We start from the raw sequence: 17,773 nt of genomic DNA on the forward strand, positions 1-17,773 counted from the left end.
AGCTCAAGAGATGCCAGAATGATTTACATAGAGCCATCAAGCTGACAAAACAGCAACACAGGGACAAAATCCAGTCACAACCCTGCGACAATGACACATACAGTGTACGGCAGGGACTGCACACCATTGCGGATTTCAAGATGAAATGCAGCGGTACAGCCAGCATTGCTGTCTCGCTCCCGGTCAAGCTAAATGTTTTTTTATGTTCGATTCAAGGTTAATAGGACTGAACCCCCAAGGATAGCCGCCAACCAGAGCTGCACCTTGTTATCTCCAAGGCTGACATACCAACATGTCAACAGCCACAAGGCAGCGGGGCCGGACGGCATCCCAGGGCACATCCTTAAAGTGTCTGCTGAACAGCTGGCTGGTGTGTTTACAGACATTTTTAATCTCTCCCTCTCCCAGTGTGTAGTTCTCTCCTGTTTCAAATCATCCATCATTGTCCCTGTAATAAGAAAACCAAGGTAGCATACCTGAACAATTGGCGGTCTCACCTCAATTATAAGCAAATGCTTTGAGGGGCTGGTTTAAAGACTACATCTGCAGTATGCTACCACCCACACTGGACCCTCTACAACCTGGGTACTGACAGAACCAGTCCAGCAATGACGCCATAGCCATAGCACTACACACTGCCCTCAATCACCTGGAGAGGAGGGATGCATACTTTAGAATGCTATTCTTAAGACTACAGTTCAACATTCAACACCACAATTCCCTCCAGACTTGACAGGAAGCTCAGAGATCTCAGCCTGCACCCCACCTTGTGCAGCTGGATCCTAGACTTCCTATCGGATTGCTGACAGGTGGTAAGGATGGGCTCCCTCACCTCTGTCCCTCTGACCTCAACATAGGTGTCCCCCAGGGTTGTGTTCTCAGTCCCTTTCTCTACTCCTTTTACACCCACGACTGTACTGCCACACACAGCTCCAATCTGCTGATCAAATTTGCAGATAACACAACTTTGATTGGCCCTATTTCTAGTAGTAATAAGACAGCCTACAGAGGAGAGGTTGACACCCTGACACAGTGGTTCCAGAATAACAACCTCTCCCTCAATGTCCAAAAAACAAAAGAGCTGATTGTGGATTACAGAAGGTACAAAGACAGGCTCGGCCCAGTCAACATCAATGGGTCTGTAGTTGAGAGGATGAGTAGTTGGCATACACATCACCAATGATCTCACCTGAACTGTATACATTGGTTTTGTGGCAAAAAAAGCACAACAGCATCTCTTCCACCTCAGGCAACTGAAGAATTTTGGCATGGGCCCCCAATCCCCCAAGAACTTCTATAGGGTCACCATTGAGAGCAAACTGACTGGCTGTATCACTGCTTGGTATGGGAACTACACCGACCTTGATTGCTGAGCACTGCAGAGAGTGGTATGGCAGTCAAGTGCACCTGTAGATGTGAACTCCTCTCCATTAAGGACATTTATAGCAACAGGTGCAGAAAGGCCTGGAAGATCATTGGGAACACCAGTCACCCCAACCATAAACTGTTTCAGCTGCTTCTGTCTGGAAAGCTCTACCATAGCATTAAAGCCTCGACCGACAGGCTATGGGACAGCTTCTTTCTACAAGCCATTAGACGTTTAAATTCACACGTCTGTACAATGCAACAGAGTCATAATGCAAAGGTCTTTACTCCCTCATGTTGTGGGATGGATATGAGATTTAAATAAATTCTATTCTATTCTGTTTCCTACTATTGGAATATACTTGATCTGGACTCTGCTTACCTCCTACTTAGATGCTGGCTTTGCTGACATAAAGTTTTGAATACTTGCATTCCATTTAACATGGCAGAACCCCTCCTTAACTCATTATGATTAGTTTTCATTGTGTAGAAATTTTAAAAATTAACTATTTTTAATCCTCTTATGTCTCATCTATATTGTAAATTTCATGTGGATTATGGATGCATCTTTACCTCCAGAGGATGAAAATTCAATCAGCATAATCTTTTCTTTCTGTTCCATATGGAAACTAAGGCAGTGGTTAAATGGGGATGATTTTCAAAAGGAAGAAACCTTAGCCACCACACTAACTGACCAAACACTGCACAGCTAGTCTAATTAGTTGCACTAAGTTAAATTCAATGAATTGCAGTAGCACTGGCATGCATCATCTATTAAAGTGTTTTTTAATCATCTAAAAAGCAACTGCCAAAGAAATACAGGAGCTTATCATGGAGCTTTTAACATTCCTGCTACTGTGTGAGTGGTATCAAAATGGTAGTTGTGACACGTCTAGTAGTGGGTAGTGCTTGTCGCTCTCATTTTTAGCAGTCTCACGAAAAGGAGAGCTGAGTATGTAGGTCTCTCCCTGCCACTACATAGCTTCTCCAACAGCAAGTCTCTTGTAGTGCCTCCTCGCCGGTGACACACGGAAACTGAACTCTTTTTGAACTCAGGCTGAACTACAGAGGATGGGGAGGAAGTCTGGCCCCTGCACACAGAGCAGGCAGGCCCACTGGTGAGTGGGCATGCCCTGCTGCTCATTAACCAGATCCCCAGCTATGGCTAAATAGCACAACTGCCTTGTGGGCTGCCCCATGAAAAAACCTAGACAATAAATCCAGAGTGCAGTCCCTAAGCAACTGAACGTAATTGAACATCCATCCGGCAGCTCCTACAGCCAAGCTGGTGCCAAGCGTATTGCTTCATAAGCTTTCCTTTGGACCACACTGGAGAGGCCGAGAGAGGGTTGTTGACAACTGGGAATCTCAGGATCTCCATACCTCCATTCCTTAGGGAGACAGATGGATGCCAACCATCACCACCACTGTGTGAGCAGTGAAGAAACACTTTGAACAGTGAACCTCCAACTCTGAGTTAATAGATTCCTTTTAGTTGCTAAGTTTTCATGACAACAAACTAAGCTCGCAAAAATATTTTAATAAGGCTTGAAGAGAGTAAATTGTCTGATTAAGGACCAGATTAAGTACTGAATTCTGGTGAAATTGCTGCAGTAATTTCAAAGCAAACCTAATTTAATGCAGCTACAAGAAAGAGTCCTCTGAGATTTCAATAAATCTTCTTGAAGTTATAGTTTTTAGAGATAGCCTTTTAAGGTGCTGGTTGAGAACTCTTAACAGAAAAGGGATGACAACTGTTATACACAGCATGTCACACATTTCCCAGGCACGTAATGTTAAAAGAGGCCATTATTCATATATGTATTCTCCAAAAACAGAAACTTTATTATGTTTAATTGTTATGTCCACTGCATGATACTGAAAAAAATTGTATTCCCTTCTGTCAGACACAAAACCTACATAAAGCCTAATTAAGTCTGAGGCTTGAAATCTTCCATATGCTCATTACAGAATAGTTTAAAGGAATTTTTAAAGAACTTCCAAATGCGGTAGTGGCTTCCTGAATACATGCCATCCTTGACTCCAATGTTGTGTGTACGATTCTAAACAAAACCTTTCCTTTTATTTAATTTGCCAAGTATTTCCAATGTATGTATAAAGTTCATAATTTGAATATTGTTTGCATTTATCGGAAATCTTTAAGTACACCATGCTTAGTAAGTGAGCATGCTTTCTAAAATTGAAAGACCATGTTTACCTACCAATTTTCCTCTTTGCTGTGCAGATCTTGTTTCCCTTAGTGTATAGACATCCCCACAAACAGAAATTTCCCGCCATATTCCAGGGCTAGATTCTTCTGTAAATCCTCCCCTAGGATGCATTACTAATACTCCATTGGTTGTTAACCCATCCATATGGCCATCAGGATTTTTCCATTTAGCAGCTTTCTCCTATTGAGGTTAAGAACAGATTCAAAGAATAAAGATGTACAATATACACTCTTTAAAACAATTTGGCTACAAGATAAATTTGTTTGCTGTACTGAAAATACAATCATTTGAAAAGATTGGACCAGATTTATCCTGAGGCTCCTGTTTCAAATGGCAGCAGCGAGAAAAGAGGGTGGTCTGGATGGTGGGAGTCCTTGATAATGGATGCTGCTTTCCTGTGACTGTGTCCATGTAGATATACTCAATGGTACAGAGCGTTTTACCCATGATGGACTGGGCTGTATCAACTACCTACAAGACTATGCAGTCATGTACCCTAAGATTTCTCTAATGCTCAACACTGTACAGCATCCTATTACTTATCATATGTATATCACTTTTTGCCTTCTTGGCAAATCTATCACTGTGATTTTCAAAAGAATTCAGTGAGTGTTGGCAGGGCTGTTTAGGCCCACCCATGCCACCTGATCGATTTGTTCCAATCCTTACTACTACTCAGGGATTCATCTCCAGGACGACTTGAGCCAGCAAATACAACTATTGAATCTGGGGAAGGTAAGTTTGTCAAAATAGCAAGCAACAAGTCTAACTGGTGACTCCCACTTTTGGCTCATTGTGCTTTTGATTGCTAAACAAGATATAATAATACTCAAATTACACCTCCAAATTATTTAACATACTAAACTTGCTCTTAGAGCTTTTAACCTGCTTTTAGATTTAACAAAATTTGCAACATATGTACTTACACCAAGAAATATGTTTTTCGATGAATCAAATCCAGCAGCATAAATCCTAGCAGTAAATGGTGCATTTCTATCACAAACTATTCTACACGCAAATCTGGAGATGGTGCTCTGAGTGATTTGTGTCTCATCATTACTCTGACAACCAGAAACAGTGTCTGTCACCACAAAGTCAATGGGGTTTTCTGTAGATCTTCCAATCTGTGAAGAAAGCAAATACAAATAATACAACTATGGCATTGCTGGTTATGCAAAGAGAAATCATTGCTACATATACACAAGGATTTTCAGAAAATTAAATATAATTTCTCCATTTAGCATACAGTATTATGTATTAATGAAAATTTAAATAAAAAGGGATTATTAAATAGAAGAACTATGAGTAAATTTTAACTCAAAGTCATTCTATTCAATAAATGTTATCTGTTACGTGGACACATTTTCAAAAAATGCAATATAAATGTATTCCAACAGTAATTTCTCTCATTATAAAATACAAATTTACTCTGATTATCCATTTTTTCTACAAATGTATAAAATCATACAAAATTATGACATCTTACCAATGATAGCATAAAACTAAATTATTAGTTATTCCAACTTCAGTTAGTTACTGTCTTTAAATGCTTATTCAGTCATATCTCAATGATTTCTGCCCCATCATCCTTCCTCAGTTCCTTCCAGACTCCCACTGTTTTTTGTTGAAACACTTTTCAACACCTTTCCACTGCCTTTTGCCAGTTAACTGTCACCTGTTTTCCACAAGTTATAAACTTCTCAAACAAGCAAAATAGGTCCTTCATCTACATCATCTAGTCTTCAAGATTTCATACACCTCAATTCATATTCTCTCAGCTTCTCTTGTTCCAAAGAAACAATTCATCCTACTCATTCTTCCTACAAAACTTTAATTTCTCCAGTCAGAAAAAACTCCTCTTCTATCTCTTCTAGTTTTCTCAGAACTATTTCTAGTACTACTATATCCCCTCTTGTAGTTTGGCAACAAAAGTACTGTATACACTGTTGATCACGGATAATTTGCAACCCTCAAACATCAGGAGCTACAGTGTCCACATGGTTTCTGGACTACTCTGAAATCCACAATAATTTGCAAATATGAAGAGATTAGTTTTCTTAGCATCTCTACTGGAAAAGAACAGGGGCAACAGACAAAATGCTGAAGGAACTCAGTGGGTCAGGTAGCTTCTATGGAGGAAAATGGGCATTCAATGATTTGGATCAAGGCCCAAAGAAAGAAAGAAAAAAAGAGGAGAGTAAACTAGTGCAAGAAGTTCAGAGTAGAACAAGAGCTGGCAATGATAAGTAGATCCAGGTCAGATGGGGATGATAGGCAGGTGAGTGAGTGGGAGTGTAAAAAGATGCAAGAAGCTGGGAGGTGATAGGTGGAAGTGACAAATGGCTGAAGATGGACTCTGATAGGAGAAGATGGAGGATTATGGAATAAAGTTGGGTTGTGAAGAGGGGAACTGGAGAGAGGAATATGTGGGTGATGGGCCAATCGAGAGAATAGGGCAAGGGAAAACAGAAGGACTGATGGGGCCCAAGGACAAGGAAAGAAAGGACAAAGGAAAGTAGTTAGAGAAAGTTAGAGAAATCAATGTTCATGCCATCATAAGAGAGACGACTAAGGCAGAATATGACAGAAGTGCTATTCCTCTAATCTGTGTCAAGCCTCAACTTTGCAGTAAAGTAGGACGTAAACAGACATGTAGACATGGGAATACAAAGTGAAATTAAAATGGCTGGCCACCAGGAAATCCTAGCTGTTACAGTGGATGGAGAGAAGGTGCTGGGTGAAGCATTCCCCTAACCTGTATCAAGTCTCACTGATGTGGAAGAGATTGCACCCGGTGCAATGACATTAATGGATTCAAATGTGAAGTATTGCCTCATCTGAAAGGACTGTTGAGGCAGGAGATGTAGGGGTAAGTGTAATACTTAGTGTATTTCAGGGATAAGTGCTTAGAGGGGGGGATCAGTGGGGAGAACGAATGGACAAGGGAGTCATAAAGACAGTGAGCTGCCCATCACCAACACATTCTTCCCACCGGTTCCCCTCCTCATCTCCTTCATAACCCAGTGTCCTTTCTGATTAGCTCCCATCTCTTATAGCCCTTTGTCATTTCCATCTACCAACTTCCAGCTTCTTACATCATTCCCAAACTCCCTCCCTTAATTACCTACCATCCCCAGTTCATCCAGATTGACCCATTATCTGCCAGCTCTTGCTGCATCCCTTCTCACCACCTTATACCAGTTATCTCTCTTCTTTCTTTCCAGTCGAGTGAAGGCTCTTGACCGGAACCATTGACTGTCCATTTACCTCCATCACTAGCTTCCTCCAGCATTTTGTGAGTTCCAACATTTGCAGTCTCTTGTGTCTCCAGACCAGGAAATCCAAGAACAATTAAATTTGAAACAAAAGGCTTTCTTGGATTGAAAGCTCCATCATACCATGAAGCTCTAGGATCAAAGTCCAATGGAAATAATAAATAGTGGATTCCAGCCACTCACAGATAAATGTAACCTGTGTAAATTTTTTCAGTGTTTTAAGATCGGCTGGTGGCATAGTGGCATCAGCGTCAGACTTCGGGACAAAAGGTCCCAAGTTCAAATCCATCTGGCTCCCCTGATCAAGCATGCTGACACCCCTGACTGACAAATGTGAATAGGCTATAAGCAAACTAAAACACAAAAGGTCTTGAAAGCAGATGGCATCATTACTGAAATTTTAAAACTTTCAGGAGAAGAATATCAGTCACTAATTCACAGTCTCAATTCCTGTGCCTGAGAGTAAAATGTGCATGTTACAGAACTGCAGCGATGCTAGATTTGTGACTATTTTCAAGAAAGGAGACAAATTGTATTGTAATATCTACTTGTTTGTCATAAGGAAAATATTGCCTGGATTCTCTTTAACTACCTCCTCCCAATAGACAAAGGGGTACTCTCTTAACCACAGTGTGTATTCTGTCAGTCTAGAAGCATTACAGACATAATTTTAATAGCACATCAACTCCAAGAGAAATGTTGGCAGTGACATCACCCTATACAAAGGGCTATATTGACCTCATAGAAGCCTTAAAATCTATCCATAGAGAGTCTGCAGCATGCTTCTAAAATAGGGCTATCAATTGAAATTCATGTTCATCCTATATTTGCTTCACAATGGCATACAAGACACCCTCTTAATCAAATAAGCCACATCAAGTAGGTGACAGTCAAACAAGATTGTATCATCGCCCAACATTTTTCTTTTTCACTGGATAGATTTACCACTGGAGCAAAGCTAACCTAGAGAACAGATAGGAAACTGCTCAAACTAGTCCACAATCAAGGTCATCCTAACACTGAGCTGTAGCTCACAGATGATATTTAAATTTGTGATTGTTTAGAGGCTAAGTTCCAAATAGTTTTCAAGTCATTCATTGAAAAATTTGAAAGAATGGGCCTTATACCAAACATCTGTAAAATCAAGATCATCTACCAATCTGCCTTCAACAATAAAGATCCACAACAAGACCTTGGAAAACATTACAATAAATTGTGAACTACTTCTTGCATTGATACACACTTTGGCCATCTGACGAAGAATATTTGAAGATCGGGACCTCAAATTTGGCACAAAACTCATGATCCATCTGGAAAGTGGGATTCCCTGCCCTCATATATGATTTTTAGACATGGACTACCTCTATCAGGCACTTTAAAGCAGTGGAAAGGTATCATCCACACATTCCTCTAGATTTATTGACAGGATAAAAGAACGACCATTCATTTCCTTTCCCTGTGCTGAGGTCCTAATTGCATTGATAGACTGGCCATGCTGTTTTCATTCCTAATAACAGACTCCTGAAACAAGCATTGTATTCTGAGCATCATCACTGCAAGGAATCACCAAGGAGATTGAGGAAGAGATTCTCAAAGCCTCCTTAGAAAAGTATAATAAGCCCAACAACATGTCAAAATCACAGCCTCATAACTACATGACTGCTCAAAATGGCAAAGGACATTCAGCATGGCATCTATTGAGTCCATCTGTCACAAATAGAACGATCAGATTATTCCTTTAATTAACCATCTGCATACAACGTCAAGTAAATCCTGCTACACCTGAGGCAGAGTCTATAGGATCCTCATTCTACGATTCCTCTGCTCTTCTACCCATCAAGCTCGGCCTTTCTAAGTGCATTATTTATCATTTCTCCATACTAAATTATATTTCATTTCTTTGTGGCCACCTAACCAGTCATGCTATCGTCTTTTAAACAGAACTAGCAACCGCTATATTAATTTTAGTATCATTGATACTTCTTCATCGCAATCCCCATTTTAAGTTAAAGTCATTATTATATCACAAACACAAGGAACCAAATACCATACACTTCAGAATCCCAATGCTAACGCTATAAATCGCTAAACTCCCTATAACTGTTATCCTTTGCTTTCTTCTACTGTGCTCATTGTTAATCAAATTTGATCATTTCCTTTTCATCTCCTGGACTTCTCTGGATCACTCCAGCATTGGAGACTTTGTCAAATATCTTCCTAAAATTCATACTAACTATCAGTTGCACTTTGCTATTCATCTTCCTCTCTACCTCAAAATATTCTGTCATTAGTCAAACGTAACCATTACTTAATAATTCCAAATTTACTGTCCTTTTTTTAAGGTGTGCCTCTCTAACTGCTCATTTATATTGTTTCTGAGAAATGTTTCTAAGGATTTGTCTTAACAATGTTGGGCTGACTGGCCTGTAATTACTTCCTTTCTCCCTTATGAAACAACTGCACCATTTAAGCCATCTTCCAGACTTCCATCATATAACTAAAGAGGAATGGAAAATGATAATTAAAAGCTGTGCTATTTTCTCTATCATTTCTTTTAAGAACTCGGCACTTTTCTACCGAACATGTTTCTCTCTCTCTCTCTCTCTCTCTCTCTCTGTTCTTTTCCAATACTTTATATTCTTTCTCTTAATTCCTCTCCCATGAAGACAAGTACAATTTCCCATTTTGATATCTAACTGCACCTACTATTTCAATTGTTAGCCATTTTCAAAGTATTTATCAAAAACTTAGTATTGTCTTGATTTAATCTGCCAGTGTTTATTTTCCATGCACCACTTTGCCTTGCTAATTTTCTTCTTAGCTCACCTCTGCACTGTTTATAATACTCTAGGTTTTCTATAGTGCTTATCTTTTGATATTTGTCATGAGCTTTCCTTTTTTTATATATCTTATCCTATTCTGTTTGTTCCCTGACATCAATAAGGTTTATGTTTTGGAGCACTCTTCTTTAAATAGGAACTTATCGAGCCTGGGATATATCCATTCTATTGATAACTTATTTGTTCTAAACCCTTAAAATCACCTTCGCCTAACACTGATTTGCTTTTTGAGAAAATCTGCAGATGCTGGAAATCCAAACAACACACATACACACACATCAGTCCTGATGAAGGGTCTTGGTCTGAAACGTCGATAGTTTATTCTTTTCCACAGATGCTGCCTAGCCAGCTGAGTTTCTCCAGCATTTTGTGTGTGGTGCCTTGATTTACTTTTAAGTCACTCTTTTGTTCTTTTTGCTAAATTTAATATTATGTAAATTAGGTTTGTGCTAAATTAAAACTTTGGCTCACAGTCCACCTTTATCTTAATCACAAACTCTGCTAATCTAATTCAATTATGATCATTGTCTACAAAACACTCTCCTCCTGATACCTTTGTAATTGCCCAGGTTCATTCCTTAAAATTAAATTATTATACCCCTTTACCACCCTCCAACTCCACAAATCTAAGCATGCTTCATATTGATAAAAAAAAAGGTTTCCTCGATGGATTTTAAGACCAACTCTACACCTTCTAAATCTTGTACTGCTATTGCTACTACCTCAGTTCACATTAGGAGTTGAAATTTGCAGTTCACAGAAAGCTATCATTAATTTTCTTATATTTCTCTATCTGATTGTTTGGGGCTAACAGTATGCTATCAGCATCATAAATGGTTCCTCAGTTCAACCTATATGATGTTGACCTTCAAGTTCATCACCCTGTTCACAAATATACTGCTATAACGCTTACCCCTTAATCACTCTGAAAACCCCGTAAATGGAAATGCTGAGCTAACATTCTTGCCCAACTTTAGGGTGTATTTCAGAAATAGCAATATATCCCAGGTTACTACAGGAAGCAAGGAAAAAGATTGGTGCACCGCGGCCAATGATCCTTGTATCTTCATTGACCACAGGAGTAGTACCAGAAAATTGGATGATGGCAAATGTTATTTCTTTGTTCAAGAAAATTAATAAGAATAATCCTCGGAATTATAGACCAGTGAGTCATGCAGCAGCGGTGGTCAAACTAGTGGAGATGATTTTCAGAGAAAGAGTTTACAAGCATTTGCAGAAGCATAGTCTGATAAAGGAGAGTCAGCACAACTTTGTGAGAGGTAGGTAGTGCCTCACAAGACTAATTGACCTTTTCGAGGAAGTGACAAAACAAATTGATGAAGGCAAAGCCGTGGATGTTGTGTACGTGAATTTTAGTAATGTGTTCCACAAGGTTCTCCATGTTAGAACCTCATTCAGAAAGTCAGGAAGCACAAAATCCAGGAAAACTTGATTGTGTGGATTCTGAGTTGGCTTGGCTATAGAAAGCAAAGGGTGGTAGTAGATGGAGTGCATTCTGCCTGGATGTCGATGACTAGTGGTGTTCTGCAGGAGTCTGTTCTGGGACCCCACTCTTCATGATTTTTAAAACATGAAAAGTGGCAGGGTGGCTCAGTAAGTTTGCAGACGACACGAAGGTTAGTGGAGTTTGGATAATATAGAAGGTTGTCGAAAGTTATAGTGGGATATTGACAGGCTGCAGAGCTGGTTCAAAGGTGGCAGATGAGGTTTAATCCAGAAGTGTAAAATGATTCAGTTTTGAGAGTTGAAATTGATCAGAATCAGAATTAATATCATTGACATATGTCATGAAATTTGTTGTTTTGTGCCAGCAGTGGAGTGCAATATATATCTATAAACTATAAATTACAATCAAGTTAACTTACATAAGTAGTGCAAAAAAGAGCCCAAAAATAGTGAGGTAGTGTTCATGGGTTGGTTCATTGTTCGTTCAGAAATCTGATGGCAAAGAAGAACTAATTCCTAAAATATTGGGTGCAAGTTGATTGGGTGGTTAAGAAAGTGTATGGTTTGTTGGCCTTCATTAATTGGGGGAACTGAGTTCAAGAGCAGCAAGGTAATGTTGCAACTCTATAAAACCCCTGGTTACACCATACTTGGAATATTGTGGTTACCCCATTATAGAAAGAACATGGAAGCTTTTGAGAGGGTGGAGAGCAGGTTTACCTCGACACTGCCTAGAGAGCTAGTCCAGGCAGCATGAGGATAGATTGACTGAGCTACAGCTTTTCTCTTTGGAGTGAAGAAGGATGAGGGGTGACTTGATAGAGGTGTACAACGATGTTAAGAGGCATTGATCAAACGGACAGCCAAAGAAATTTTCCCAGGGCAGAACAGGCTAATACGAGGAGACATAATTTTAAGATGATTGGAATATAGGGGGATGTCAGAGGTAAGTCTTTTACACAGAGATGGTTGAGTGGGTGGAACGCCCTGCCAGGAATAGTGGTAGAGCCAGGGTAATTCACTAAACTCTTAGATAAGCACATGGATGATAGAAAAATGTAGGACTCTGTACAAGGGAAGAATTAGATTCATCATAAAGTAGGTTAAAAGGTCAGCACATCATCATGGGCCAAAGGGCTTGGACTGTGCGATAATGTTCTATGTTCTATTTACTGTTCTGTTAGCATAATCTAAGAATTCAAGGTAACAAGAGCCAGAGAAGTGCTACAGTATAGGGACTCAAGTGACCCGAAGGTAGCTAGAGCAGGGATCCAAGTAAGTACTGGCAGGAAGTGGAGGGCAGAGGAAGCTGTTCAGGAGGCAGAGGTGAGGCTCCGTCACAGGATGCTTGTGGGAGTGGTCACACAAGGCCGAGCTGGGCTAGGATCCTTTCCAACTCCCAAAATGGACACCAGAGGGAAGGAAAGGCGTCGTCTAGTTCAGGAGGAGGTGAAAGCAGTAGTGGAGGAGATGAGAGCCTGCAAGGCAGTGGGAATGAAGCAACAGGGAGCTTGGACAAGATGGGAGAATGCGGTTGAGAGGAAAGTGACCTGGGCTGATCTTTGGAAAGCTGAACCGCACCGCATCCAATTTCTCATCCAGGCAGTGTACGATGTGCTTCCAAGCCCATCAAACCTGCACACATGGGGCAAGGCAGAGTCATCTGCGTGCCCACTGTGCTCCAAGCTTGTGCGGCTGTGCAAGGACACTTGGTGAGGGACGGTACAGGTGGGGGCATGATCAGGTCCTGAAGACCATCGCTGAAGCCGTCAGCGCAGGAGTTGAGTGGGCGAAGCGGTCCCGACCCTCCAAGCAGACCATTGCCTTTGTCAGAGCTGGGAAGCAGCCAATACCTGCCAAAGGAACATCCACAGGCATTCTGACCTCTGCAAGGGACTGGCAGCTGTTGGTGGACCTTGAAGGACAGCTGAAGTTCCCCAACCATATCGCAGCCACCACCCCACGACCAGACATTGTCCCAGTGTCTGAGTTGACTAAGCAAGTGGTGCTGCTGGAGCTGACAGTCCCATGGGAAGATCACTTGGAAGAGGCCTTTGAAAGGAAGCTCTCCAAGTATGCAGGACTGGTCAGCATCTGTCAGCGGCTGGATGGAGAGCGAGGTGTCTCCCAGTGGAGGTTGGTTGTAGGGGATTCGTAGCCCATTCTTTAGTTAGAGCCTTCAGCATTTTAGGCATCAAGGGAGAGGGGAAGGGGAAAGCCATCCGCAGTACCACCGATGCGGCAGAGAGGGCCTCAAGATGGCTGTGGCTCAAAAGAGGGGAGCCATGGAGTCATAAGTAGCTAGCCATCTGGACACAAGCTGGGGTCTGATCAGCCCCGGCTGGGTCACCTGGAGGACGTTGTATGATGTTGAAAGACCCGAAACACCCGATGATTCCAGGGACATCACTGAAGATGTGTCCAGAAGCATCAATAGATGTACATACACAGTATAACCATTCAATGACATCCTTCATTCTGGCACCAATGAGACAACATATGATTCATGAATTACATCCACTTAATATTGGAAATGGTGCATCAAAGATTCATAAGAATATCACCTGGTCTGGAGGACATGAATAATGGATATAACAGTTGACATAACTTCACATAGATTTATAAAATAATTTGGGGGGGGGGGCATAGATACAGTGAATGGACACAGTCTTTATCCCAAGGTGGGGGAATCTGAAATGAAAAGGTATAGGTGTATAATATGAGAGAGGAACAACTTAAAGGGGACAGGTGAGAAACAATTTCACATAGAGAGTGGTGCGCATGTGAAGTGCTAGACTCAGATACATTTACAATATTTAAAAAGCATGAATAGGAATGGTTTAGAGGGACATGGGCCTAATTCAGGCAAATGGGACCAGTTCGAGTAGACAACTTGGTCAGCAAGGATGTGTTGAGGGAAAGGTCCTGATTCCACGCTGTATAACCCTATGATACATCCAGGTTAAATGATCATCCCCCCTAATATGCCTGCATTACCCACCTGGTCTTCCTGGTTTACCTAGTGGACACGTTTTTGATCAGAAGCTTAACCTAGGGAGACAACTTCCTGAAACTTAAGTATATATACTATAACGATGCCAACTAGGCCGATATGGGAGAGTTACATATTAACAGATTTACAATCATTGTTCCTAATATTTTATTTGACAAGGGAGGTGAAAGACTAATTTGCATACAAGAAAGATAAATGGACTTAAGTGTTTCTATGATAGTAACACTTAACTATTTGATAGAAGTTGCACATCAACTCAAGTGCAGATGAATTCACCAAAATAAACTGAAGAGAATTTTCCCTCTGTTGGGTTACAACATAAAGTTTCCATCGATTTGCTTTTAGGAATCTACTGATCATGTAGATTATCTTACTACAATATGTAATCTCACCTGAAACATGTCCATATCTTTGTCATGGGTATATTCTACCACAACGGTTTGGTTTCTGGATAATGTATATGAGATGCTATGTTGCCCTTTACAATTGATTACCTGTAAAACAGTAAACACATAAAAAGGATTATCACTGAACTTGCCACCGGCTTGCAGCAGTGTGGGTACTGTAATAGTAATAAGCCATCAAACACATTACTTTTGTAAATCCCCATCATGAGCAGAAACTAAACAATTTTAAATGGCTTAAATTGCAAAATGAAAAGGGCATGTTAAACAAAATGTACTTTCAATACATAAAAACTCCCATGAAAAATGTTTTAAAATGTTTAATGTTCAAATACAACAGATCAAGGAGGACAGAGATTTTAACTAATACAGATCTTAAAGGCTTGAAATTACATTATACTTTCCTTATTACCTTGTTTCAACACCATTTCTTGTACATTTATTTTCTCCTTTTCAAAGCACAGATAAGTCACTTGACAACTTTGCATATTTTAATAAGCTAGTGTAGTTTTGTGGGAAGTGATAGATTTAATAACTTGATTGCCCATGCTAGCTCTTTGAAAGGGAAACTTTGGATTCATTATGCTTTTTGTTGAGCATCCTCAGGTTATTTGTAAGCCTTTGTAACTCCTTCGTAAAGTTACTTATGAAATCAGATTCTATCATTTTTCAAGGATGAAAGGATCTTGGTGAATATAAATGGGAATAAAAAAGATCTTCAGCACGATATCTAGTTATTGATCTACTTATCTGAGGGGATGATTTTCTTCATCTGCTCCTCTAATTTCTCTACCTATCAGATGCCCTCATCACCTAGGTGAACCATGCACCACAGAAATCAGTCCTACCTTTCCCAACAGCTCCTTATAAGTGAAACCGTTGATCACTTAAAGTCATAGAGCACTATAGCACAGAAACAGGCCCTTTGGCCCATCTAGTCCACGCCAAACATAATGAAGCATCCTTTGTGTCTCAAGAACATTACTTAAGTTTCCTACATTGTAGATAGAGGAAGTTCCCAGGTCACAACAGGTTCCATTCCAGTGAATAGTTCATAACATGGACTATCATGAAGTTGGTAGTGAACAAAAACAGTGTGTGGAAGAGGATCACAGAACCTATGATGAGAGAGTGAGGGATATGGGAAGAATGCCCCCCAGACAGGCTCACCGACATAGTGAGAAAACATGGGTCAGCTCGGTGCTCCCAGCTCTAAGCAGACAGAAATACCTTATTCCCACCCAGCCAAAGATGCCTGCAGCTATGGAGAAGACAGAAAATCCATCTCCATCTATCCTACCAGACTCCCAAATGCTTGTTCGTATGTATGGGATGTCCAAAAGTCAGGTATTCATAACTCTAGTGACAGCAATTACATTTTTTAAATACATAAAATTCCACATTTTACCAGAAAAAATAAGAAGGGACTATTTGGAAAACAGCACAGTTCTAAAGGCTGTGCAGCAATACTGGAACTTGGAGTACAAGTAAAATTAATAATTGAAAATACCAGGAAATGTTGAAAAAGCGATTACTAAAGCACAAGGAGTTCTGGGACTCATAATAGGTGTGGAGTACAAAGGTACAGAGGTCACATTGAATCCAGTTACGCTCACCAGTTGTTCAGAAGGACATGAAAGTCTTAGACAGGGTACATTAGAGATTTACTGCAATGGGTATAGGGATGAGGGATTTTAGCTACAATGTTATATTAGAATAAATGAAGAAAAACGATTTGGAACTAACACTGATAGAATAGAGTCAATCAAAGCTGTCATAAAATAACTGGATGGAAATTTCATGGAAATAATCTGCTGGGCCACAGGAACAGAACTGGTGTTGATAGATTATTTAAGTGTTTGATAGGGTAAATTGCTTTCCTTTTTCCACATAATGATTCTGTGAGAAAAGATTCTGAAAACATCCACTTCAATGCACATCTCTATACACCCATAGCTCTCATAACCCTCAGTGTCATTGGTGGCTATTGTATCATATCACGTAACTAGCAACATAGTTTATTTTCAGTTTTCATATCACTGAAAATAAAATATGTTGCTACTCCCTTTGTTCTGTTCTCTCCCTCTACAATTTTGTCTAATAAACCATTAGTTTTCTTAGTTAATTATGTCTCCACCAACTATATGGCCATTTTCTGCAATATTTGCTTCACCATTTATAGTGCAGAATGTAAATAATTATTTCTCAATGTTAATAACTTATCAATTCAAGCAAGACCAACTGTAAGCACTTTGTCCACCTGGATTTCTTCCAGGTTGTCAGCTTTGTGAATTTCTCAAATAAGTACCATGGGATCTTTCTTCCAAGTTTTCAAGACACAAGCTCAGATGTTAAACTATTTTTAAGCCAAGTACATTTATATACTAATTCACATTTAGTTGGAGCACCTGCATTATAACTCCAGGCAATCATAGAATTATTTTTCACTTTCCATCAGGTCAATTATTCAATTATGGATGTGTTAGGTAAGCAACAAGGACAGGACAGTGGAAAACTTTAATAAGACCTTTAAAAAATTGATGCAATGATGTAAAAATGTACAGTCTTGGTAAAGGCCTGACAAGCAGTTGATTTTGAACTCAAGCCTTAAAGGAAGAGTACAAAGCCTCACATTAACGAAGTCTGAGTGACAAGCAGTAAAAAGGGGAAGAATAATATAGAGCCAAGATGCAGAAATGCTACCTACTTCAACTAAAGACTTAATTTACCCAGTGCCGAGACACTTAAACTTTTTGTATGTATCAGGCAATACAACCCAAAGGATCAATAACAATGTTGTACAGTATGATTAATGATAAACTATGCAGACACTTTATTTGATATATTTGAAAAGCAGAATAAGGACAAACGAAGACAATGTTGCTACATATTTCCTTCCTACCTGGGGAATTGTGGTGTAAGGGAGATACACATCTGTTTTGAGCCTTTCTATTTCAAAAGTTACAATCACTGAATGCATAATAGAGTAGCAAATCATTTTCCTAAACTAGCAAGGGAATCTAATCATGTAAATTATCCACCGGCAAGCAACATGAGAATTATAATGAGGTGGGAATTCGCACAACAGTTTGCACTCTTTGGAAATTATCGATTTAATCTGATGGATCATTTTCATATTAAAGTCATAAAATGGTCCACTGAGAGAGGCAATTTTAAC

At 39.9% G+C, this 17,773-nt stretch overlaps 1 protein-coding gene across 2 annotated transcripts in view; it reads right to left on the minus strand.

Annotated features, from left to right (window-relative positions):
- The window catches only part of LOC140202835 (E3 ubiquitin-protein ligase pellino homolog 2), a 147,248-nt gene that overhangs the window by 12,872 nt on the left and 116,603 nt on the right, over nucleotides 1–17,773 (minus strand). For both annotated transcript variants that reach the window (XM_072268275.1, XM_072268283.1), the window contains exons 4-6: nucleotides 14,584–14,685; nucleotides 4,523–4,720; nucleotides 3,588–3,776 (exon numbers count right to left, since the gene is read on the minus strand). In XM_072268275.1, the coding sequence (XP_072124376.1) occupies nucleotides 3,588–3,776; nucleotides 4,523–4,720; nucleotides 14,584–14,685 (489 nt within the window). The remainder of the gene's footprint in view (nucleotides 1–3,587; nucleotides 3,777–4,522; nucleotides 4,721–14,583; nucleotides 14,686–17,773) is intronic.

The sequence above is a fragment of the Mobula birostris genome, chromosome 1 (genome assembly GCF_030028105.1).
Source record: "Mobula birostris isolate sMobBir1 chromosome 1, sMobBir1.hap1, whole genome shotgun sequence".
Classification (NCBI taxonomy): domain Eukaryota; kingdom Metazoa; phylum Chordata; class Chondrichthyes; order Myliobatiformes; family Myliobatidae; genus Mobula; species Mobula birostris.